Source organism: Mycetomoellerius zeteki, unplaced genomic scaffold (assembly GCF_001594055.1).
Source record: "Mycetomoellerius zeteki isolate Tzet28-1 unplaced genomic scaffold, Tzet1.0 scaffold114, whole genome shotgun sequence".
NCBI classification, from domain to species: Eukaryota; Metazoa; Arthropoda; class Insecta; order Hymenoptera; family Formicidae; genus Mycetomoellerius; species Mycetomoellerius zeteki.
In genome coordinates, this window is record NW_017256062.1 from 1,175,462 (window position 1) to 1,200,417 (window position 24,956).

The 24,956-nt window shown below is 33.1% G+C and overlaps 2 protein-coding genes and 1 long non-coding RNA gene across 3 annotated transcripts; 1 reads left to right on the forward strand and 2 right to left on the reverse strand.

Annotated features, from left to right (window-relative positions):
* Nucleotides 1-5,044: 5,044 nt before the first annotated feature.
* LOC108729306 (uncharacterized) lies at nt 5,045-11,465 on the reverse strand. Its single transcript, XM_018458370.1, is given in 5 exon segments — nt 5,045-5,291; nt 5,294-7,109; nt 7,192-7,350; nt 9,827-10,008; nt 11,115-11,465. Coding segments are annotated over 4 exon segments (2,187 nt in total). The 5' UTR covers nt 10,004-10,008; nt 11,115-11,465; the 3' UTR covers nt 5,045-5,256.
* Nucleotides 11,466-12,430: 965 nt separating this feature from the next.
* Nucleotides 12,431-13,259, forward strand: LOC108728625 (uncharacterized). The gene is made up of 4 exons (XR_001936898.1): nt 12,431-12,503; nt 12,663-12,751; nt 12,837-12,939; nt 13,021-13,259. It is a non-coding gene; the product is annotated as an uncharacterized lncRNA (long non-coding RNA).
* Nucleotides 13,260-14,989: 1,730 nt separating this feature from the next.
* Nucleotides 14,990-24,457, reverse strand: LOC108729108 (aminopeptidase N). The gene is made up of 15 exons (XM_018458056.1): nt 24,236-24,457; nt 23,594-23,694; nt 23,262-23,521; nt 22,800-22,997; nt 22,264-22,404; nt 21,767-22,102; nt 21,543-21,693; nt 21,246-21,372; nt 20,857-20,947; nt 20,391-20,574; nt 18,568-18,778; nt 17,484-17,761; nt 16,996-17,195; nt 16,187-16,363; nt 14,990-15,934 (listed from the first exon to the last, which is right to left on the reverse strand). Exons 2-15 carry the CDS (start codon nt 23,675-23,677, stop codon nt 15,445-15,447), a joined length of 2,928 nt encoding a protein of 975 aa, XP_018313558.1. The 5' UTR covers nt 23,678-23,694; nt 24,236-24,457; the 3' UTR covers nt 14,990-15,444.
* Between the last annotated feature and the right edge of the window lie 499 nt (nt 24,458-24,956).

Genomic DNA, 24,956 nt, shown 5'->3' on the forward strand with positions numbered 1-24,956 from the left:
CTCTCGCGCGACTTCGAGCTTTCGGCTTGAAATCGCTCAAACTCGTTGCGCGCCGTCGAGCCTCCAGAGCGCGATACGCGCCGCCACGTTTGTGGCGATTCGCAGCTGCGGGTGTTGGACACCAGCGAAAGGTTGAGATCAATATGCGCTCATTGATTGCATCGTGGCTGCGCTGTCGCGTCCTCCTTCACGGCGCTGATGCCGTGACGTTTCTTAACGTTGCCGGTCCGGTTGACATTGAAACTTCCCGATTTCTATAATGCTGGATTCACACTGCATCCGATTTTCGTCGTACGACGCTCTGCAACCAATCAGAAAACAGGATTCCGATGAATTTTGCTTCGTATTATCGGAATCCTGTTTTCTGATTGGATTCAGAGCGTTGTACGACGAAAATCGGATGCAGTGTGAATCCAGCATATCGGTTAATTAGAATCAGTTCTAATAACGGTCCTAATGGTGTCGCGTCTCTGGGAACGTATCACGGAATTGTTCGAAAAATGAATTCCAATTGGAATTATTTTATTTCCCCTGGAAAACGCAATAAAAAAATCTAGGAATTAATTAAACAATTCCGATTGGAATAATTTCATATTAACACGTACCCTGATTTAATTTCTCGAATTCGATCGTTATTTTGTAAAGGCTACTATGCATGAAATTATCGCGACTGCGATCGAGATACAAGTCTTGACTGATAAAACAGTCGATAATCGGCGTTTCCTACTAGATAAAATGCGACAATCGGTTTATTTTTCGAGATCGAACAAAATTTGTATTTTTCATTTCTTCTCTTTTCTTTCTCTGACGTTTAAGGGAATGCTGGAGTATCGACGGAACGCCTCATTTCGTATTTCTCAAACCATTTTGTTTCCCTTAGGCCAATATTACATGCGTTCGTTTTTGTCGTACGACAAATTTTTCAAGCCTGTCGATTGGCTATAGAACAAAGAGGTTCGAGATCCTCTCTGTCTTGCAGCCAATAAACACGCTTGAAAAATTCGAAAAATAGAATGTACATTTAATATTCTAAGAATATGCTTAAAATATTAAATAATATTATGCGCTTATAAGGTTATAGCTAAATTTTCCGTTTATTTTCCTCTTTTTTTATTTAGATTTAGAATTATACATCTATTTCACTTAAAGTGCAAAAAGTATAACGTAGTGCAGCTACAAAAAATAAATTTTGTGCTATGTATTTTGGCTCAGTTCCACCAAAATAAGATTATAATTACTTATCTTTTTTTAATACTTAGAATTGGAAAAAAAATCTTAAAATTAGAAAAAGAATAAATTTAACCGAAATTAAGTTAATTTTACATCCTAAGGAAAAAATAAGAATCAAAGTATGTGATAATCACTATGATGTCATATTGATCGATTATTAACAAATTTGTCATTTTTATGATGATCGGTCAATATTTGACATTATATTTCAACTTTCTTGTTCTCCTTAGGATTGAAGCCGGACCTTTTACATATTTTAAATAACTCGCAGTGGTCTCCAATATACTCTGATCCACAAATTTGTCCTTTTCAGAGCTTCCTGTTTGTCTTTCCTATTTTTCTTACCACGTTTTCGGAAAAAAAAGAAAAGATGAACAGTGCAAAGAAATTCAGTTAAAAATGCAGAGCGTTAGAGTTACCTACTGATAGTCGAACTCGCTGTTGCGAAATCTCGGTAGAGATTTAATTGTTCAACAAGTTTACACAATTATTGCGTGGAAAATGCAGGAAACGGGCTGCAATTTTCGGCAAAATGAACAAATTTATAGGCTCTTATTGCAGCGATAATAGGGGCTGCGTTCCGTTTCACGCATGATGTGCCTAATGCATCATTTATCCTTGTTTAACATTCGGTGAATAACAAGGATAAAAGATGCATCATGCGCATCATGCGTGAAACGGAACGCAGCCTAGATCTAAACGAAGCACGTATTGTTCGCGAAACGATCTTGACGGTCTTAACGAGAATCGGACCCTAATCGAATCTCCTTTCAATCAACTTGCTTCTCGTGAAGAAGTAGCGCGTTTACAGAAAGCAATGACACTGTGATCGAATTCCGAGCGAGCTCGTTAATCAAAATCTTTCCGGTTAACAAGCTCAATTATTATGCGGCTGTTACGTACTCCAAGTTTAATATATGTTAGTTCTGGAGGGATGTTATTTATATATGCCGCGACGAGGAACTTAATTTTACACGATATATACGATTCAGGTGTGCGCGGAGCAAAAATGCTAGATGTTACGCGATAAAAACAATACCTACTCAATCCATTCTTATTTTCAAGACTAGCTTAAATAATATCTTAAGATGGCCCTCTGATTAGTTCGCGACAGCTTAAGAGTGTAATTTAAGACGGTTTTAAATATAAGAACTATGAATACCCAAATAACATTTTTTGCATTGCAACAATTATGTTGCATAAGATGTCCAAAAGACGTCTTTTAGATGTCTTATGTCTAAAAGATGTCTAAATGAGGTCTTTTAGATATCTTATGTAACATGCATGTTATCTGGGCCTGTTTTCTTTAGCGCTGAACTAGTATACACTTTTGGAACTTAAGGGAAATAGGTATAATGTTTGACATTTGACGAAAGGAAGAAAGTTCTATAATACAGTCTAGAAATAAAAAACAGATCTCGATCGTCTAATTTGATCGCTTGATTTTGTGTTTTCAAGTACAATTATACGCAGTTTTACACTTTTACACAGAATTTAAATTTCACCAAATATCGCGAGGAAAAAAAGATACCGTCCATATAACAGCTCCAACGTACATTTATATTATATTTTTATTATGAACTGTTTTCTCTTTTTTCTTCCAGTATTGGAGATACTGGCGCAATTGCATTTTGAGCTAAATGCGTGAATCGAAGGAGTTTCCGTGTATCTGCGTTCATTATGAAGCTAATTTTCCCTCGCACACAGATATCAGAGTCTGACCGCACGACGATTGACCTGAGAAATAAGCAAACATGTGCACGCTAATGGAGATCGTTGCCTAGTCGCGCATGGATTGCACGCGTGTCGTCGTATTTGTGCGGCCAATCAAATTACGTAGCTATAAATAGAAGCTGCCGTGTTACTTTCTTCAATTTCTGTCTTTCCTCGTGCGCGCGGTTTTATCTCGCTATCCACGCGTTCAGCCCTGATACTTTATTTTTACACTATAATGCTGTAGAAATTACTTATGCCCGTTTCAATGTAGTTTAATTTTAATCTCGGTTCAATTTTATTCATCTTTTTCTAGTTCCAAGAGTTAGAAAAAGATGAAGAATAAGTTGAACTGAGAACTAAGTCAATCTATATTCAATAAAAGTGTAGTAGTATCAGGCTGCAAGGAATGAATCAAAATATGAAAAAACAGCCCAATGTGTGAGCCAACATATAAGGTCTTCGTGTGAATTCAATATATTCAATAAATTCAATATATTCACAATTCAATTACAGACATTTCGATCCCATAGATTGGATCGTCTTTACGTCTGTAATTGAATTCTGAATATATTGAATTTAATCACTCGCGAAGACCCTGTGTTCACATTTGATTATTTTTTCATATCTTTTAATCTATATTATTAGAAACATATTTTAATAGATGAATTAGGCGCTTACATGTAGGTATATACGAATTATTTAAATATTTTGCACATGCTATATTTATCCTGTTGGATCTTAAAGAATAAAAAGAATACGCTTGATATTTTCATTTTGAGAGTATAATTAGAAATATATTCGAGATTTAATTTCTTATAATTTAAATTCTTTTGGTAGAAAACTGATTCAGTTCTCTACGAAATAACATTGATAACGCTAAACTGTAAGTTCTGTCGAAAACATTTATTGTGGAAAAATATATATCTATATATATGTGTATATATAATATTAATATATATGTATGTACAAACATGTATGTATATTTATAAATATAATTATATTTTAAATATTACTAATTGTTATTACGATGAATAATCCTTTTATATTGAGCAGCGACTGTCTAATCCTAAGAATACTGTGGCTAAATGTACAAAATCTAATGCACGATTGTAAATTACATTTGATAAATTGCGTTGAAAGAGTATACTGTATATTAAAAACGCATTTTTCAACGCATCTTTGAAACACATAACTTCATCTTCGTTTATATAGCACATTTTCTTATATTGAGTTAGTTGCACCATACATTATCTATTCTAAGTTAAAAGATATCTTTTAAGTAAAAAAGAATCATAAAAGAAATACACTTTGTCGACATTGAAACGACAAATAAATTATTATCATCACAACATTCGCTATATTTCATACAAATTGCTTTTTATTTATTATATATTTCTTAAATTTATGTTAAGTTATTATACGCTAGCATGACTCATAAAGTTTCAGTTAAAAAATGTTACTGTTGTTATATTCTTTAAGGTACAATGTTTTAAAATTATTCTATAGAGTTATTTCCACAAATGTATATAATTAAAAAACAAAAATTTATAAAAATAGATAGTTCTTACTTTTTTACACAATTATTTTGCATTGCTTAAAATAAATTCTAGACTTGCGTTACTATCAAATATAAATAATTATTTATGTGATACTCTTATGTAATTAAGTATAATCAAACAGATGTGCATGATGAAAAATATATTACATTGAATTTGATTTAAAAAAAATTGTGCTAATTGGTAAAATTTAATCATGCGTATAACTTATTCTTGCAACTGAACTATGAATATACAAAATGGATGGTACTTATTTTAAATGTTGTTGAAGATATATAACAGGAATATAATCACTTTTGTTTCTTTTAATCTACCAACACAATAGCAAATTTAATAGTATTAGAAGTTAAATTACAATTAACGTTATCAAAATATGAAATTACCCGCAATATGCGAATGGCTTAAGAAAAATACAATCATTTGCAAAGTATATATGTAATATATGTAATTATGTGATTGCAAGAGTTTATGCAAAATCATATTTAAAAATATTCCTATTTACATTTAAATTAAGATTATTTATCATTGTACAAATTGCGAGATATTCAAATGTTACGAGTAGACTCTACAAATATGGCGAGGAAAATAAATTATTAATCTTAATTATTCTCGCGCCGATTAAGTTTAAAAACAGAAGAATCTGTTAGATACTAATATTTTGCTGTCTTTCAACGATGTTTAACACGTATGTGTTCAAAATTATGATACGATATACCTAACAGAAGGTTTTATTACAAATAAATATTAACCCACGTTATTGCTTGCCATTTGTGATGTCGATCCATTTGTTGGCAGGTTCGTAATCGAATCCGGGAGAAATCGTTTACGATTTTTTATGCATTGTGACGGTGCTGTTCGTATTTCTATGTGACATACAGTGTTCGGGCCTTCGTCATTATTATTGCCGCCATTTTGCTTTTTCGATGGTACCACAGCGTCGGGTGGCGTGCAGTATTTTCGTTTTAAAGAGTTACTTGCATCTTGCTTTATCGGTGCGACCGATGAGCGTGTTTTGCGTGGTTGATAATCTGGCGTTGCTTGCATTTTCTCCAGAGCAGTCCGTAAAGGTAGCAAACCGACAGCAAAAGGAATTTCAGTGTTGGACGGATATGCAAGCAGATCCATCTCATTCTCCCAATAATCCAATGTATCAGACATATCGCCCCACAAAGCGCGACTTATGCACTTGCATACATTAGATTTTACGGAATGATGAGTGGTGGGTTGGTCCACTGTCACCGATTTTTCCGTATTTTCGGTCTTAAATTTACTATTTGCTTTCGGTTTCGATTCTTCCTTCGATCTCAACTCTTCCCTTTCTTTGCTACCAGCAACTGTATACGTAGATTTATTACTTTTTCTTACTATCAATTTCGAGTTAGTTTTCTTACTGTTGGAGCTTTTTTTGTTGGATTGTACTGCGCTCGCGATTACGCTATGATCTGGTACCTTTCGATCCTCCTTTCCTTTGCGTTTCGCTCTCGCGCATTCCGTTCTGTTGGGAGAATTACCTTTCTTGAACGATTTTTCGGTTCCTAAGGAACTACTTAAAGATAAGCTATTGCTCGTAGTCTCGTCGCTCTCCTGTTGACTCAGTCGCATGCTACGTCTTAGAATCGGTTTCGTGCAATTCGTGTCATTTATTGGAGAATTTAGTCGCTCCTTAGCGGCGTCTCGTTCCACATTTATTTCTCTGTATCCGATCACCGTATGTTGATTACTTATAGTACCACCTACTATCGATTGTATACTTTCTGTACTTAAGCTTAAGATATATTCGGCGCTTTCCATATCTAGGGAGGTCAATAGATTAACTGGTACATCATTAGCGGACGGTTCATCTAATAAATCTATGGAATCTGTAGAATGTGGCGGAGTTGGCACTAAATTGCATTGTGTATGTACAAGTTTATTGCGAACATCGTCCATGGATCTACGTCGTTTGGGCGTATAAACTTTGACGCATTTCCCTACCGTGCTAGGAACATCTGTGCTACTCCCGGAACAGTGCTCCAAGTCATTCTCGACTTGCGGAAGGCAAGATTGCGACAGTGTAGAGATGGTTTGATCGCTTTCGTTTACGTCGCAGGAAAAATCACAGCATTGCTCATACAAGATAGGTTTTAAATCGAGATTATGACGGTACACATTGTCTCTGTTGCTGTTTGTGCACATGGTTTGTACTTCGTTTACCATACCTACGTGTGTAAGTACAGTATTGGTAGTAGCATCGCTTTGTATACTTATATTTACATCAGACGTTGAAAATGATGTATCTACTACATCTTTCTTGCTGGCATTGATAGCGTCCGAGTCTTCGTACAAAGTATGTTCTAAATCGTGCTCGGTGGCTTCAACCATATCGTTCTCTAAAAACTGATTCTCATTTGAGCTTATATCGTTATTATTGCTATTTTCACAGACCGTTGTATTCTTGTCCATGTTTAATTTATCACATCTAACACAGATGTAATCATCCTCTGTGAGCGAGTTGTTTGCAACTTTTAAACTACTATCTCCTTTCTGCTGCTTTAGGCAATTTTCAAAATCATCCAAAATTTTCTTGGAATCAACAATAGTATCGATCACAGATACCAATTCTTTAACCTGGAAAAAAAATATATATTAATTTTACATATTAAAATAATTGTAGGACATTACTATGTTGATTAAAATAATCGTTGTATACCTTAAAAATTTGTGCTGCAGTATGCAAAGATGATAAATGCTGATGAGATATCGTAGTTTCACCGCAATACATGAATTCTACCATGGCCTTCAAAATTTCAAAGTCCAAGTCTTTTAAAAGTATAATTGGCTCTTGTCCCAAATCTTGTTGTAGTATTTCCTATAATATGAAACAGAATAAAACATTACGAAAAATATTAAAAACATAAGATAATTGAGAGTAGGAGAATAGAGAGAACGTCTAAGTAGATGCCCATACAGAATGTCTAATATTGTTGAATATTCATTTTAATATTTGTTCAGTATGCTTTTAGAACTTGTTTTTTTCAAATTGTCAGATATCAATTTGTGCAATAATGATTCCTCAAGTTGCATACAGAAAGATAGTAAAATCATGCAAGCAGAATATTTACATATACCTTGTAGAGTAATACATTTTTTAGAAAACAGAAACACCTGAGAGTGTACATACTTTACTATCCTTAGAGCATATAAATTAGTTATTTAATACCTTTCTAAGTTCTTCGAAAGTTGTGAAAAGTATGCCCCTCAAACTTGGTTTCTTCAAATGTTTGTTAAGAACTACTGAAATTCCGATATACAAGGCTTTCTTTAGTTTATATGAATTTTATATTATCCCTGCAAAATTGTTCTACCATAAGTACACTATATTTCCCAATTTTGAAGTAATGTAATAAAATACCTTTTTCTTTTCTATCATTGTTTATATCAATAATAAAAAAAGTCCAAAGTCTTTCTTTAAATGTAGAATGATGTTTGGTAGATATTCTAGTGAAAAATTGGTTAGTAAAAAATTTATTTTGCTTTGAACTAGCACAATATTCATAAATCCTGAAGTAACGTATAATATATTTGTAATTATATATGTATGTCATATACATCTAGTTAAATAATCCTACATATATTATAATAAATCATCTTTCTTTACAATATTTGTACACGTAGAACCTTTCTGTATTCTTTTAAAAACAATATACAAAAAATTTTGTTCATTACACTAATAGAATAAATAAAATCACAAAAATATAATTCCAAATTACCATTACCTTGCTTCAAGGAGTAAACAATTAAGTGTTCTTTTAATCAATAATTCTATACATAAATAATATGAAATAAAATTTTGAAAGAATATATCTTTAAAAATTCATTCAATAAAATTTTAATAATACTGCTCAGTCATCAGTCGATCTGGAAGGAAAAGAGATGCACATCCAAACATTAATCAACATCAATACATTTAAATAAATTTAAAATAATTTTCTGTAACAAGTATAAATAACTCAATTAATGTTACTGTCCTGGTAAAAGTTCTTATCTTTATATTTTCTAATTACCTAGAAAATTAGATGCAATTATATACAACTAGGAATGGGCAATACAGCGTCGATATTTTAAATATCGATATTTTTGGTCTTTTTTCCTGATATTTTGTACTGGTCTTTCGATATTGATGTCTATTGATATTTAACCAAGAATATCAAATTTCCGATACGGGGTGCATTCTGTTTTATGCTTACAGCATGTAAGCATCATTTGTCTTCATTTAATATTTGATAGACAACAAAGATGAAAGAAAATATATATAAAATATAAAAGTGTATTTTATTATATAAAGTATATAAATATATATGTATATATTTTAATTATTACTATATATATAATATTTATATATATAATATATTTGTTGCAATAATAATTTGTAAAAAATTCTAATGAGAATAATAATTTATTGATATGCCTTGTGTATCAGATTGTGATATCAGCACGTCTATTTTAATGTCCAAAAGGCAGGCTATCTTTGCGTCAAACTTGTTTTATTGATGGATAAGAATATTTATTCAAAGGATCGATGAAATAGCCTCAAAACAATCTCGAACTGTTATTTTTGCAAAAAGATCGATTTTTTGTGCATCGCGTATCAATATATATGCATGTATTGCGAAATCGATATTTCAATATCATATATTATCCAACCGGTATTTTGATGTATCAATATTTCAGTTTACAATACATTGTGATACAAAATATCGAGATTTCTTTCTGTATCGTCCATCCCTATATACAACAGAGAAAGTTCATATATATTATTTTTATTAATATAATCTCTTATTGTTGTGCTATTTTATAAAACATTTGGAACAATAGAAAAAAATTGTCTTATTTCTTATATAAATATTTGATAATTATGTTTGACGGTGTGTTTAGAAAATGGCAAAACGTATGACCTTTTATTAGAGTACTTTAGTATTTTGTAAACACTTTTGCAATTATCAAATGTAAATCTCAAAATCTATAATTCAAATCTTGAATTTAACCAGTAAAATAATTATCAGTAAAATAATCCCTTTAAATAAATTATTAATTGTTTAATATGTACAATATTTAGAATATTCGCAAACACACATTTATATGTAAGAAAGAAAACATCTATCACATTTTGATAAATGTAATGTATATAAAAACACATGTTGTTAGAAACAGGCACTAATTGTAAAATTTTAACATCCAAATAATTAAAACATGTAAAACATATAAATACAATTTTTAGAACGTACATGGTGATTAACAAATAACAATAGGATAAGGAATATGCATTTCGACATTTGTATATATACCTCAAAATATATACTATTCGAAGCTAAAACCAGCTTGTGAACACGTAGCTTTTGTTCATCGCAGATCAATGTGACATCGACTAGAGCCTGACGTGCCAAAAGACCACTGAATCTTTCTGTAATATATCCCGCGTGGCCAGCCCACTGCAGGACACAATCCTTTGGTATCTCAACCATGACTACTGCAAAAAGAAAAATAACAAGAAATCAATATTAAATATATATCTAATAATGTCAATATCAAATGTACAATAAAATAATATCTACTTCCATCTATACATATTTTTCTAATTCTTAGAACTAGAAAAAGATGAAAAATAAGTTCAACAGAGATTAAAGTTAATCTATATGATAGGGAATAAATCTCTTATAAATACCAGAATCATAGTTTTGTTCATCAGACAGAATTCTTTTGTTTTTAACAGATATACAGGGTATCTTTAAATTCTCACATACAGAGTACAAGACATATTTTATGCTAAAACAAACAACTTTTTCGTGTAGCAAAATTGTGTTCGACAAGTAGTTTTAACAGGAGAGCAGGTTGAAGTTAACAATAAATAAGCGCAAAAATTAGTTATCAGGCGCAATTTTGTTAAAGGAAAAGTTATTTGATTTAGCATATCACGTCTCGTATACGGGAATTTAGAGACACCCTGTATAAATTCAAAATCTATGAAGCGGCACATTTAAAAATATTGGTACAAATATTAAAAATATCGGTACAAAATATTGGTGTAAATTTACTAAAGTATATGTATTCAATTAAATGAATCTTGGCAAAGCTGGGACCTATTATGTAACATAGAGAATAGGATAAATGACAAACTTGTTTCTTGATAAATTCAGATGTAGACGTAAAACGAAGCAAGACATGTAACAAAGTTACTGTTTTTCCACCAGTTATTTCAGAGTCTAGAGAAACTGGAAGATATCCCGGTGCATGCAAAACGAATAAATAAATTGATCAGACAAAACTTTCTCTTTTCGCATTTGTCTCTATCATATCTGAACACATGCACGAGCTCTTTCAACAAATATACATACTTATGTGTGCTAAAAAATTAAAACTGTAATTTTTCTAGTGATAACTGTTTTAACGAGAACAACAAAAAATAATCTCGGCAAGACTTTCAGATTTCCGCAGCAAAGCCACACGAGAGAAGTGATCTCGAATGATCTCTGTTGGAGTGACAATGGAAAGTCGTAGAAGGTACCATCTCCTCTCGCATCACCAGGATTGGACGTTGATCACAACCTCGATTCTCTGGCAGGCTCGTGTACTTACCGGTACGGACGTGATCGTTGTCGACGTGCGCATCTGTGATCGGGTAACAGCGGCGTCCTTGCCGCGGTCGGGCATAGATCGTACAGATGAGACGCGTTCGTCGTAACGTCGTTGATGCAGACGCATGCGATCGTAGGTCGCCGATCGCCGGCAGTGATGTCGCGCGTTAGCACGTGCCCTGTCGAGGCTCATGAAACGCCGGCGAGATCGTAGGTCAGCGAAACCGACGGCCTTACACGACATTGGCCTCGAGATTTGACTTGCACCCCCGACAATCACGTCTGCCAAGAGCACAGTCAAGCACAGTGAGGTCGGTGTCAGTCAGTTAGTGCCGCCGGTGCCGCCAGTGGAGCTGGTAGAGCCACAGTATAAATAAGAACGTATATTATATAGATGGGTAGTGGATAGTGGCATTGACGAGATATTATTAAAGACCGTCAACCCTGGGCAAATTTTCGGCGGTATAAAAAGAGCCCGGAGATAATTGAAGAACGTTGACGTTATCGACAATTGATATAAATCTGCTATTATTAACATAAATATTATTGGCTAATTATTAAATTCGTGATTTTTTATTATATAAACGCTCCATAAATAAATATATATATTTGTAAAGCTATAATATCCTATATATTGCTGAAAAATTACAATTTTTTCGTAACGGTCGTAGGGTCTTAAGTCGTAGAAAATTGACCAATCACAGTCGAATATGAGAAGAATAATCAACTGTGATTGGTCAATTTTCTATGACTTAAGACCCTACGACCGTTACGACTTCTATTGTAGACCCCGCATTACTTCAAAAGATTGAGATTGAAGATCGAAAGATTGAAATTTGACCAATCGAAACGAAAGGAGCTAAAATTTCTTTGTCCTTATTGGTCAAATTTCAATCTTCAATCTTCAACCTCAATCTTCAATGCGTAGTCTGATTCCGGCGCCTTAGAGATTTTATATTTTGAAAAACAGTGAAGATATCATGTCACCTAACCTGACTTTTTCTAAGGCAGATCGGTGTAAACAAGAACGTAAATAAGTCGCAGCACGCAAACTGCATTCGCATTCGCGACAGCCAATTATAAGCGTCAATGGTATTAATAACAGCTTCTGATTGGATGTCGTGAATACGAATGCGAATATGTTTTGCGTGTTGAGACTTATCTATACGGGACTTTACCGATGATAGTTTATGCCTGGTTTATGCTTCGGTCTTAACCCTAAAATCCTAAAATTCAGCCAATGAAATACAGATTTCCGTTAGGATCAATTAAGACTGGCAGCTCTATTGGCTGAATTTTAAGATTTTAGAATTAAGACCGAAGCATAAACCAAGCATTACAAATTTCATGTGGTATTATTATAGACATATAAAAATGTATGCAGATGAAGGTAAGATATGAATTAGTTTTTTAATAAATCTATTGTGAAATAATTTGAAAATTCTAACCTTAGCAACTCATCATCGAATTTATTTCTCTATTATTATCGAATATGATTGAATTCAACACATCAAATTTAGTTTCATTTATAATTTCTTTTTCTTAACAGATTCTAGGGTTTATACGATTTATTTTCGTATGAACAACCCTCCTTCACTAAAAGTGGATTAACTAAATCTAAATATGTCCAACTGAAACGTATGTGCCTTTTTCATAAATTTTTATGATTGATATTATGTTATCTCAATATTTTTAAGGTTATGTAATATTGAAATAATTTCAGATAATGACAAAGTGGAGTTTATCCAAAAAACATACGGTCCAAAAGTTAAAGATTAGAACCCTGCTGTCGATGTTTTGTACCGATCGATTGATGATATTAATTAGTAAATTTATTAGAATAATTATTGCAACTCTGGAATTTCCAATTAATTTCTATAACTTTAAATTTCTTCCCTATTTTATAGCACACGAGTTATGATACCAAAGCAACTACTTACTAAAAAGAAGAATCCTCTGGTTTCTCATGCAAGTGACTTCGACGTAGATTCAGTGATGTCATGTAGTGCGGTGAACTCTCATCACGAAGCACATGATACATCATCAGTAGCAGATCTATCTTCCAACAATGAATGTTCTAGTGCCAGATTCATCTGAATCAAACATCCACTGAAGATTATCCATTGTCCAAACGAAAAAATTGATGTCAAAAGTAACTATATTAAACAAAGAACTTCTGATACATGATGAAAAAATATCAATCTAAAATTTATGGCTTGTTTCAGCAAAGCAACTTGTCCTGAACTGATGAAGCTTTTGATAGGATAACTTCTTATACAAGTTTGTGCGAATTTCAAATAATCAATAAGAACATTAGATAGTCAATGATCTAATATTCATTTATCATTTTCAGAAAGTGGAGTACAATTGACAAAATTACTGGATTTGACTGAATTAGGTTTCAGATACTTCGTGAAAATAGCAATTCCCTGTTATTGTCTACCTCATTGAAAGATTCTAACTAAATTAATAGAGAATCGCTGTACTGAAACGAAAGAACGTTATAAGTCTACTCTCGAAAAAGCTTTGTGCTATACATTAACATGCGATAATTGGACTGATTGCTTTTTAAAACTATTTGAGTGTCATCATTCATTACATATTTGAAGATCTCGTCATGAAAAATGGATGTTTGGAAGTCTCCGTTATATACGAATCAACAGAGTACCTCACGGAATGTCTCAATTCTGTCATTGATGATTTTAAATTAGATCGAAAAAAAAAATTATGGCAATTGTCAGTGATGGAGAGGCAAATATTAAAGCTGCTGTATATAATGTTCTGAAAAACATTTGATGTTTTGCACATTTTTTGTCTCACCTAATACCTAAAGTAATAAAAGATGTGTCAACGATCTTATTGATATAGTAAAAAAAATTGTGCTTATCAGAAGAAGTATTGTAACTTCAGACGAGTTGAGTTAAAACGATTATAAATGTGATGGAAAGACAGAAGAAACTGCATTAAAATTTATCCTCGACGTTCCGACTTGCTGGAATTCCACTCTCTACATGTTAGAGAGATTTCTCATTTTAGGACAGTATGTTTATGCAGTTACTTTGAAATGCAAAAAAGCTGACGTTCCAGATATGCTGACTGATATGCTGAATGTTAGTAACAACTTTGACTCTTTTTGTTACTATGTACGTTTAGTTACGCTTTGTTACTATATACGAAATGGTACGTGAACGGCGTAGATTTTTACATCCGAACAAGATTTATCATGCGTTTTTTACGAGAACTTATTGTATATCAAATCCATGTAAAACTGTATCTGAAGAGGGCTCAATCTGGTAGCCGAAACTTGTAATTTCTGTTATTTATTTATGTGTTTCTCAATTTATTTAATTAAATGTTATTTTATATTCAGACTGACTCAATCTTTCATATTTCACCAATTTTCGGACTATAATTTTTACGTATTGACTCTTACTTCGCCCTTTATTTATTATTTTTATTTTAATCATTCTAACATGATATTAAATACTTGATGTTTAATAAGTTTCTTCTTTGTATAATCGTATAAATCTTGTGGCTTTCTATATGTATATTTTTGTTTCCAAATTATGGAAATGCAACTGTGTGATACTAGTAATATTTATATGTATACATTGTGTATTCATTGTTATAGATTTATATAAATTTATAACTACAAAGTGTTTTTCCTAACATATATTAAATATACAATAACTGCTGATTAAATAAATTAGATATATTGTACGTTAACAAAGCCCTAACATTATATAATATTTTATTCATCTAGAGGGATAAACTTCACATTATATGTATATATATATATAAATTTTAACTTAAATTACGTCTTAATTACGAGCGATTTTTATATATTTTTTTTTCCTGAGAAACACTTCATCCGTCTGGAGAATAAATGTGTCACGAGAGTGATATCGATTTTTATTTGTTTTACAAAAATAATAATTTAAATATATAATACCTACATTATTTTTTTGAAATCGGTATTTTAAATTACTGCATCTATAGAAGGATACAGAGGGGAAGGAAAAGATTGTTACATTCGTCGCATTTTAATCACGTTATTACGGCTTACGTCTTCCAATCATTTGATTTTTCTAAATCCTTGCAGCATGTTTGATTTAAGAATTATTGCTGTAACACATCAAATTTTAATAAAAATTATATATAAGGGAGCGAAGTTATTGTACGACGCTATCTACCTATATTTGTCAAGCAAGAAAACATTCCACTATAATTATGGTTGAGAAAAGAAATCTGATATTTTGAAGCAACCGAGAAGATATAGATTATATTTTACGGATCGGGAATGCCATAATGCCGGACTCAAGTCCGTTTATTCATCCGTGGAATCGGATTTCCGTGTCTAGCTGTTTGATCGTTGTCGGTACGTTCGTTGTGGAAAGAATAGAAGACAGGGATGTCGAAGTCGCGATCGCTTCTAGGTCTTCCTTAGATAGATTTTTCATGAGCCAATTATCGATCATAGGCACGTTTTCTTCATTCCATTTAGTCTCCTGATTAATGATCTTAAGCGCTTTCTTGATGATGGCGTCCGCTGATTCGAATTCGTCCTGATGATCCATGTACAGCTTGCTCACCTTATCGTAACCCTCCTGCGTGTTGAACGACGACGTAGCAAAATTGACGATACCATCCCAGAGGAAGGTCTTGTTCTCGAATTGCTCTTTTACGGTGTACCAGTGATCGAGCAAGAAGTTGAACAGAGTTTTATAGCCGGTCGCACTGCCGGTCAGCATACTAAAGATCAAGTGGATGTCCGGGTCCGTGAAATTCTCGTTCTGGTCCAGGACGGCTACTTGCAGCAATCTAATGCGGAGGATGCAAAAACAATGTGATAAATATTTATCATTGATATTTATTCATTATTTTCTCGAGACAAAGAAAAAACTAGGTAGAAAGCAGAATCATAATTAAGTCACAATAATATCATAAGATGTCATCATAACGTCATTTGATACTTAAAAATGAACTTACAAATGCCAATAAATACTGTGTGTATGTTATAAGAAATAGGATTATTTAGGTATTCAAAGCTGTAAATTTTGTGAATATACTGACCTTTCGATCTTATTCGCATCCTTCGGACATCCAGCGAGAGTCTTCAGTAAGTAGGTGCGTTCGTTCTGCTTTCTAGCCAGGCTGGTCTTCGGGAAATTTATGACTCGCTGCAATCCAAACTCCCATTCTTCGTCGGTGCCCCATTTGAATACAGGGCAAAGGAATTTGTTGGCGACCCTGCGAAGCATAATTCTCGCTAATTCACTAATGTTTTGTTATCACCGATGAAACGTATGATTATTAATTTGATTAACTCGTAAGTGACATCTAGGTGCGAATTCGCAAAATTTTCAACTTGTAATATTTGAGAAAATTGGTTTTGCTTAACATTCTGTTTTGAATGAATAACATATCGTTTTTCAAAAATTAAATATTATCAATCGATTGGTTAGAAAATTTTACATTGAAAAATATATGTTTTACTTTAATTTTTAACTTTTGGAAGTATAAATCATATAAAACATTAATTAAAGAATTATTTAATTCATTTTTCTAACAAATGTCAAATTTTCCGAGCGAAAGACACTCATTTTAGTTAGTAGGAGGTAGGATACTATAACTTCTAACCGTTACTTTTTCTAAACTAATTGGATATCTAGGTAACTTCCTTTGTAAGTTATACATAAAAGGTTACATTTTCAACATCCTTTTTTTCTCTTATTCCATCGTTAACCTACGATAGAATTTTGCACACGTCAATTTCGGTACTTCAACTTCATTATATAAAAAAATTAGACATTTCTCTATGGTAAATCGATTTACTAAAGAACCATCTTAATAGATGGTTTCTTATGATTTCAGATACTGACGGATTTCCTTTGTCCGGCTCTTCGTCAGTCAACCATTTTTTGAATTGATTCCTGGCTTCCATAACGCAAGGTTCATATCCAGCACGGCAAAGGAAATTCTGCATAAGACCACGCATGTGGGTTTTCCAGGAAGGTTCATCAGGTTGAGGATTCTCTCCAAGTTCCAAGTAGAGAGGCTTCAATAAGCTTCGAATATAGGCCTAAAATTAAATTTTATTTAATTGTTAATTAAAGTACAATCTGATGTTAAGAAATTAAATAACAAATTGAATTCGGAACCTATCTATATGAAATGACTTATTTTACACTAAAAGAAAAAATAGTTACAATTATATTATTATATAATTTAACTATAATTTATAATTACAATTACAATTTCTATTTTAGCGCTAATATTGAATATTAGCTGCACCTCTATTTAATTTTGTCATTTATAATACTGAACACTAATAATTTTAATGAATTGATCAAAAGCAACATCTACTCACTTCAAATTTCAAATATACGTCCAAACCCTCGATGCGCCGACCGATATGATTAATCATTGTGAATACTGGTTCCCAAACCACATGGCTCTTTTCTTCCTTGAGGAAGAGAGTCATGTTCATCGCAACGCCAAAGCACAGTTCGCCAGCGTATGCCAAGTTCCATGCATCGTGCAGAAGTTTCGCTCTGGTTAACGGAGGTATTTTCTCACGATCTGGCCCTTGCAAATATTGCGACAGCATCCTCCAGTTGCACGTATCGTAGTTTACCGGAAACATCCCTTCGAAATAATATTAATTCTTAGTAAACATGATTAAGTTATTCATGTTCTGCGCATTTCTCTTCTTTGAAATATTAGGAGCCCTCAGTCTCTATTCTTTCCTCTTTTTTAAATATACAACTTTATAAGTACTTTCCAAAGATGGTAAAGTCATGATACATGTAAGAATCACTTAATAATTTTTGTATACTTGTAAGTGTGGTGGAAATTATGGGACATGAACGACTTATCCATTAATTAAAATTATGTTGCAATAACATTTTTGTAACGTTGCGTTATAACCATGCGACATTTCGTGTTTTGTCGCATAAATGTTTTGGTAATGTTCTAGGAACCAGAAATATCCTAAGTCGATTACTTTACATATGCGACGTCACATTTGAGGCAATATTTTTATAAATTGCAAAGAAAATGTTTTACACAAAACATTATTTCCACGTCACGAAACGTTTCTTTTATGACCTTCCAAATATTTAAGGCGAAAATGCGACATGTTCCGGAATAACGCAAATAAAACGTTACTTTTAAATGTTTACAGGACCTTTTATGAATCGTATATATATGAAACGTCACAAATTTGCTAAGTACAGTCAAAATGTAATTTATAAATATTTGAGTAAATATTTGAAGATATCTAACGTTTACAAGATATACATTAAACAAATCAAATGTTAGTATAAAAATATAAAATATAATGTATTAAAGAGAAATCAAACTGTTATTTAAAATCATTAATATTGTAATTTGCTGTTTGCAGGAAGAATCACAATGGTTTCTTATAAAATATTGTTCGAATATCCACCTACCGATTTCTTCAGGATTCACAATAATGAAGTTATCTTTGTCGGTAATGTCCGAAATAGTGTAATTTTTTGGTACGTTTCCTTTTTTTAGCCATACAGTCGGTTTGGTGTTGTGAAAGTTCAATTTATTTTGTGCCTGCATCACAATCGGAATGTCCCACTGATAGGACACTTTCGCCGTAGATTGCGGTGGTATGTCTCTCAGATAGACTTTCTAGAAGCACAAATAAAGTGTTACTTATTTATAAGTGTTACTTAAGAATATACAATAAGATGTTCTTTCATCTTATTTTTATTCTAGGAAAGATTTAAATTAAAATTTTCACATATTATTATATTTTTTCATTTACCAATATTTATATAAATAATTAGGTATAAAATAAAGTGATAAAAACTTTAATAAATATAAATTTAAAAAGATAAGTATAGCAAAAATTATAATATACTAAGTAATTAAGAATTTTATAATCGTAAATCTATAAGAGTATAAAGCTCTCTGCTATTCGAAAGATTTAAATTCTAAATATTCAAATGATTAAATCTGGTATATATTTTATATTTTTATGGAACAAAACTCGTACGTGAATTACATGTAGAATTGAATCTTCTTCTTATAAGAAAAGGTTTCTTCGATTCGAAGAAATGTTTCTTTGCTATGTGGTTAAAGAAAAAATTTCTTTGATTTATAATTTCTTTGATTTATATAACAGGTGACGAATCATCGATATATTACTATGAACCGGAAAGCAAGCGACAATCGAGTGTGTAGATGTTCCCAAATGGGTCACATCCAACAAAAGTGAATCGCGACAGAAGTGTTGGGAAGAAAATGATTGCATTGTTCTTCAGGAAAATCGGTCCTGTTGTGTATGTCGCGCTTGAAAATCGTCGTACGATTAATGCTGAGTGATACAACAATTTGTCTGCCGACTGTATTTGAAAAAATCCGTCAAAATCGGCTAAGATCGCGCATCATCTTGTATCAAGACAATGCATCGTCACACAATGCAGAGGAGACAACTCAGTTTTTGGTCACTGCCCATGTACAATTAATGACTCATCCGCCTTATAGTTTCGATCTGGTACTTTGTGACTTCTTTTTATTTCCATACATCAAGGATAAAATGCGTGGTTCGAAGTTTAATACGCCATGCGGCAGTGGAGGCGTTCGAAAATCTGATGTATGAGGTATCTCCAGAAAGATGGACAAAATGCTCCGATGATTAGTTTTATCGAATGGAAAAGTATATTCATTGTAACGGAGAATATTTTGAGAAACAATAAAGCCAATTTCAGAAATTAATTATACGTTGTATACGATTTTTCAGAAACTTTCGGAGCAATCTACATAATACAATCTGTTAAATATTTCTTAATGATTGAATTTATCGATATTAATGTTTCTCTGCTCGCGGAAAATTGTATGTTTGTTCTGGATGTAACGGTGCATTTTATAATTAATTCAATTGATATTTATCACGCAATAATATTTTATCTTATTTAAGGTAATATGTATGTTAATATTTTTATTCTTTTGTTTTTTGTATAACGTATTTTCACTTTATTTTTAAATTTCTTAAATAAATAATGAATCACTTAATAATTTCTCCATCAATTTCATTTATTGAAAGCGTTTGGCGTAATAGAATCAGTATTACTATCAATTCTCGTCAGTAAATATAACTTCCGTTGACGAGAGGAATGCTTTAACCGCGTGTAAACAATACATACGTGGTCATTTCTATTGCTTTATCTGTGCGAAAATCGCATCTGTGCCTTCCCGCGTCGCGCGTCCTTGCAGGAAATAACGCTTTTGTCCAGCTTACCTGAGTGAGATTAATTTTTCCAGTTTCGTAATCGCGAATGACCGTGACCAACGGCACTCTGTCTCGATTAATCCACGAAGCAGCGATGCCGTTGATTGTTAGACCTGGTGGCAGATTGTTCGTCTCGTTCGCCACATCGTTCAGATAAGTGAAGATATCGTTGGCGAAGAAGGTTCTGCGATCTCTAAACACAAAAGGCACGATATTTCGCGATATATAGAATCTGCGATCAATATTATCGAGAAAAATAGTCAGGAAGCAGTGCGTAACAAAAATAACTTGAAAAAATTTCAATTGCTTTGGGAGAATCTTCAATTGCTTACACAAATTTACATTTAAAACTTAAAAGCTTCATTTACTTCTGTATATGTATTGCAGAAAAACGGAAGTTTGCTTTTACGTAAAAACGTTAAATTGTTGGAGATTAGAATCTGCTTCCCAACTAATTGATGGAGGCAATTACTACTCTTTCGATTGCTGATGGAAGAAATTCCTCACGCTTCGCTGGAATAGGTCGCGCCCAAGAGTGTAATTAAGCATTCGGAAAACTAACTCGGCTATAAAATCCAAAAGGTGAGATAATTAATTTTAATTAAACTTACATTATATCGCTAAAAATTTAAATTTCATTTAAATTACATACGCGTAATTATTTATTTGTGGTTATTCTTTTATTTAAATTATGTACGCAATTAATATATGTATATATAGTTATTCGCAATTATCTACTTTTTCATACTATACGCTTGATACTAAAACTTTTTCCTTGAATGTCAGCTTTATGGGTAATATATAAATAAATTATAATTCATCGTCTTATAAAAATATTAAGTTATTGTAATTCACTTTAATTACCTTTAGTCCATGTTGCTTCTTGTCTGATGCCAGCTACTCTTGAAAAAGGTGCTGTCTGCGCAAATTCGTAATACAAAGGATACAACATTGTCATCGGCCATTTTCCTTCCATCTCATTCGGATTGAGCTATTTAAAGTACAGAATTAATTTCTCAGAAATTCGTATCATAATTTTTAATACAAAATAGAATAATTAAAAATACTAATTTTTGCTATTTATTATATAATATTTTACAGCAACTACGAAAACATTGTAAAAAATATCGCTACAATTAAAAAAAGATATCGTAGGCTTACGTCGATTGTTGCCATGGATGCTAAAAACGAATTAAGAGCTTTGTTAACCGGCGCATCGTTTCGACGATACGGTGTAACGGATTGGCCGATCCATTGATAAAGAAGTTCATTCGCAGTGGTCCAGACTAGAGAACTACTGAGTTCGCTTTCCCTGAAAAAAGTTATTTATTTTATATGTGCTACTTCGCAGAAATATAAGATTATCCTTATAGATATTTGTATACTTGAAGAACATGAGACCCCAATTGTCGGAAGCTTTACAAGTGCTGTACATGGGAATCGCCATGAGGTCCAATTTCGGTAGACCAAGGGAGGTATTGAAATAATCTTGCAAATAATTAATAACTTTCACAACTTTGTTAGGGACATTAAGCAACGACTCCATGAATTCTTTGCGACCCCAAACCTTCACCTGCAGTCTTTTCCCATTCATTTCATTAATTTCCTTCGTAGGCTCGATGTTCTGCAGATCAGATATTACGAGGGCAAATTGATTCGTCGACATTCGAGGTGTCTCTGCAAACTCTTCTTCAATCTTATCGGACGACTCACGCGCAAAGCTTAAAAAAAAGACAAGATGTAAAAGTGATATTTAGTTCTCAGTAAACTTGCAAAATTTAGACTAACAATTTACAGAACTTAATGGATATTTTTTATACTAGAAATCGATTGAGCCCAATATAATACTCTGGGATTGAAAGGTTCAATATTAACATCTTACATTGTAGGCGTGTTTGTGCGTGCCGTTAAACCTTTAGGATAAAGTACACTTAGCTTGAAAGTCGCTTTATAAGGTGGTTCGTCCATGCAGGGAAACATTTTCTGTGCATTATCTAATTGTAAATAAGTGGCGATAAAGGGGCTGAAAAAAATAAAAAGTGAATGTAAATTATAATCGCTATTCTCACAGCGTTTTTTAATAGTCACTGTTCTCATCGCATTTTTTAATCCATTAATTATAAAAAATTTTTCTATCCTGTATAACATAAATTATTCCAACAATATTGTGGCAACATCGCAATGTTCCAGTAATATTGCAGTATTATTGGAAATGTTGCAGCAATGTTGTTTTGGTTACTTCTGTTACAGGACATTTTTTTTAAATTTCTTTATATCATACAAACGTTTCAAAAATTTAAAAAATTATAAATTAATGATATTCTGCAAAAAGTTCAAAGCAAACATTTAATGACTTAGGTATATAATTTTTAAGTTTTGCTTTGAAAAGTAACAAAAAATATTGTGTGCTGCACTTACTGTTTTCGACCTTCAGAATCCATGTATGCGCTTTTGTAAAGGCCAGTAGTCTCATTAGTCGTAAAATTTCCAAAGTATGTGATATCAACTTCGCAGGCACTTCCATTCTTCAACATTTGTTCCAGATAGATGATGTACCAGGATTTTCTATTCTGCCGTTCGGTCCGTGCGATATTAAAATATAATTCGTCTCCCATTCTATGTCACAAAGGTGACAGAAAATGAGGTTCTATTATAATTTTAAAAGTTATTATAACGAGAACGAACTATTGACAAAATAAAAAACGATATTTTACTATTATCATTATAACATGAATATAATAAGAATTATTATTAGAGTTATAAGAATTACTGTTATAAAAATGCGTTCACTTTGCACAAAAATTAAATTATTAGATAGCGTTTTACATCTAAACTATGAAATTCTTGTTACTTAATTATGCTCATGTTTTATTTGCTTACGATTCATCGGCTGGTAATTTAAGCAGTCTGACAGCGACTACTGAAATCTCAAGATTCGGATGGACGTTCAGTGTTATTCTATCACTAGTGTCGGACCAGGTAAGGTTGATCTTAACACGGCCGTTAAATTGGTTGCTCTCGATGAAAGGTATTTTGATATCCACGTGGTAACTGGTCGGTGTAACTTCACTCGGTAATCTATATTGACGCATTTTCGTGTAATAGACATCGTTCAGGTCGATACTGCGCTTCCATCGGCCCTGTGATTAAACGAGCAATTTTTTATTCCGATAGTTGGATTATGACAGTTCCTTAATTCGTTGACACCATACTTTGACATCACTAACGCTTTGAGGAAAACCAGATGATATCACCAACAGTAGAACGAGTCCTGACAGCAACGTTGCCCACATCATGATGGTACAGAGTGAACCTGAATTATAGTTGGTGTTTAGTGCAGAATTATTTAAACATTCACTTGCATACGACAAAAACTGTACGTTGAAGTTAATTCGATATGAAACAGTTTGGAGTCTTGTGAATAATCCAGTGCCACAATAGCAGTCGAGATCTCTTATCACGGGGTCTTATCCTAATAAAATTAATATATTAAACTGAGAAGAATAAATTATTAGATTAAACATTTTAAATTCTAAAGATTTGGGTTATCGCGAAATTGATATAATTAAAATAAATCGGGGATGAAATAGAGCAACATGATGCTTCAATTGAAGCGTTTAGTTTTAGTATAATAATAGCTTAATCAACTTTTTTAAAAATTTGAAGAAATTAAATTTAGACTTGGACAAACTAAATTTAAAAAACTCTAAAGAAGATCAATTCATCTTCGCAGGTCGTAGGAATCTTAATAAAATTTTGTACTGCTTCCATGAGTGGAATATTCTGAGACTTCGTAGAAGGGATTTATTTTGCGTTGTGGAAAATCGCGACTTAATCGATTCCTGGGTGCTTACGGCGTTATCCTCGCGACAGGCGTGCACGCCTGAGGGACGCAGAGGATGATCTGTCAACGACGCGCGATCGCGGTTTACGAAGAACTGACTTGGATATTATCCGTATTACCACACCGTCGCGCCAATTGACCTTGATACTCCTTAAAGAAGAAGCGACTTCCTCTGGGAGGAGTCCAGGAGAATCTCTGGAACGACTGTGTGATAGCGTAGCCGCGTGCAAACTGTCGCTCGAACGGTTCCTCGTTGGCTTGGTCGCCAAAAAGCGACAGAAACGCGCGGAAAAACACACCGGTACTAGTCTCGCGTGACGTATCACCCCGGGAATCGGATTCAGGTCCACTTAGGGCAAATCGGCGGATCGTCCATCCATTATCCAATTTGGCGATCGCGATCGTCGTCGCTGAAGGGGGATCTAATCGTGGCGGAGTCAATTCGGACGAAGAGACAACGACGTCAACGGCCAATCTATGGTCAACAGCGTCGGCTATCAAATTGGGAACAAAGTGCGTCTCGGACATTGCCTGTTGCAAGGACCTTCGCGCCATTGTATTCCCCTTTAAACACTCGATGCCAGAGTACTTGTCTATATGTCTGTATTGCGTTGCTATCGCCAATGACACATTATGACACGTGCCGCTGATCTACGTACCGGCTCCTGGTACCGACCCCGAACCAAGCCCAATGTGCACTTGGACCACGACACCATAACACCTTAATTGGA

Bases quoted from the DNA above. Each gene is read 5' to 3' on its own strand.
- LOC108729108 (XM_018458056.1), bottom strand. From the start codon at position 23,677: ATGATGTGGGCAACGTTGCTGTCAGGACTCGTTCTACTGTTGGTGATA. The intron at 20,948-21,245 runs GTAATTAAAGTG...TGGATTTTATAG, and splicing joins AGAAGCAACATGGACTAAAG to CCGAGTTAGTTTTCCGAATG. The intron at 17,196-17,483 runs GTGAGTAGATGT...ATTTAATTTTAG, and splicing joins ACGTATATTTGAAATTTGAA to GCCTATATTCGAAGCTTATT.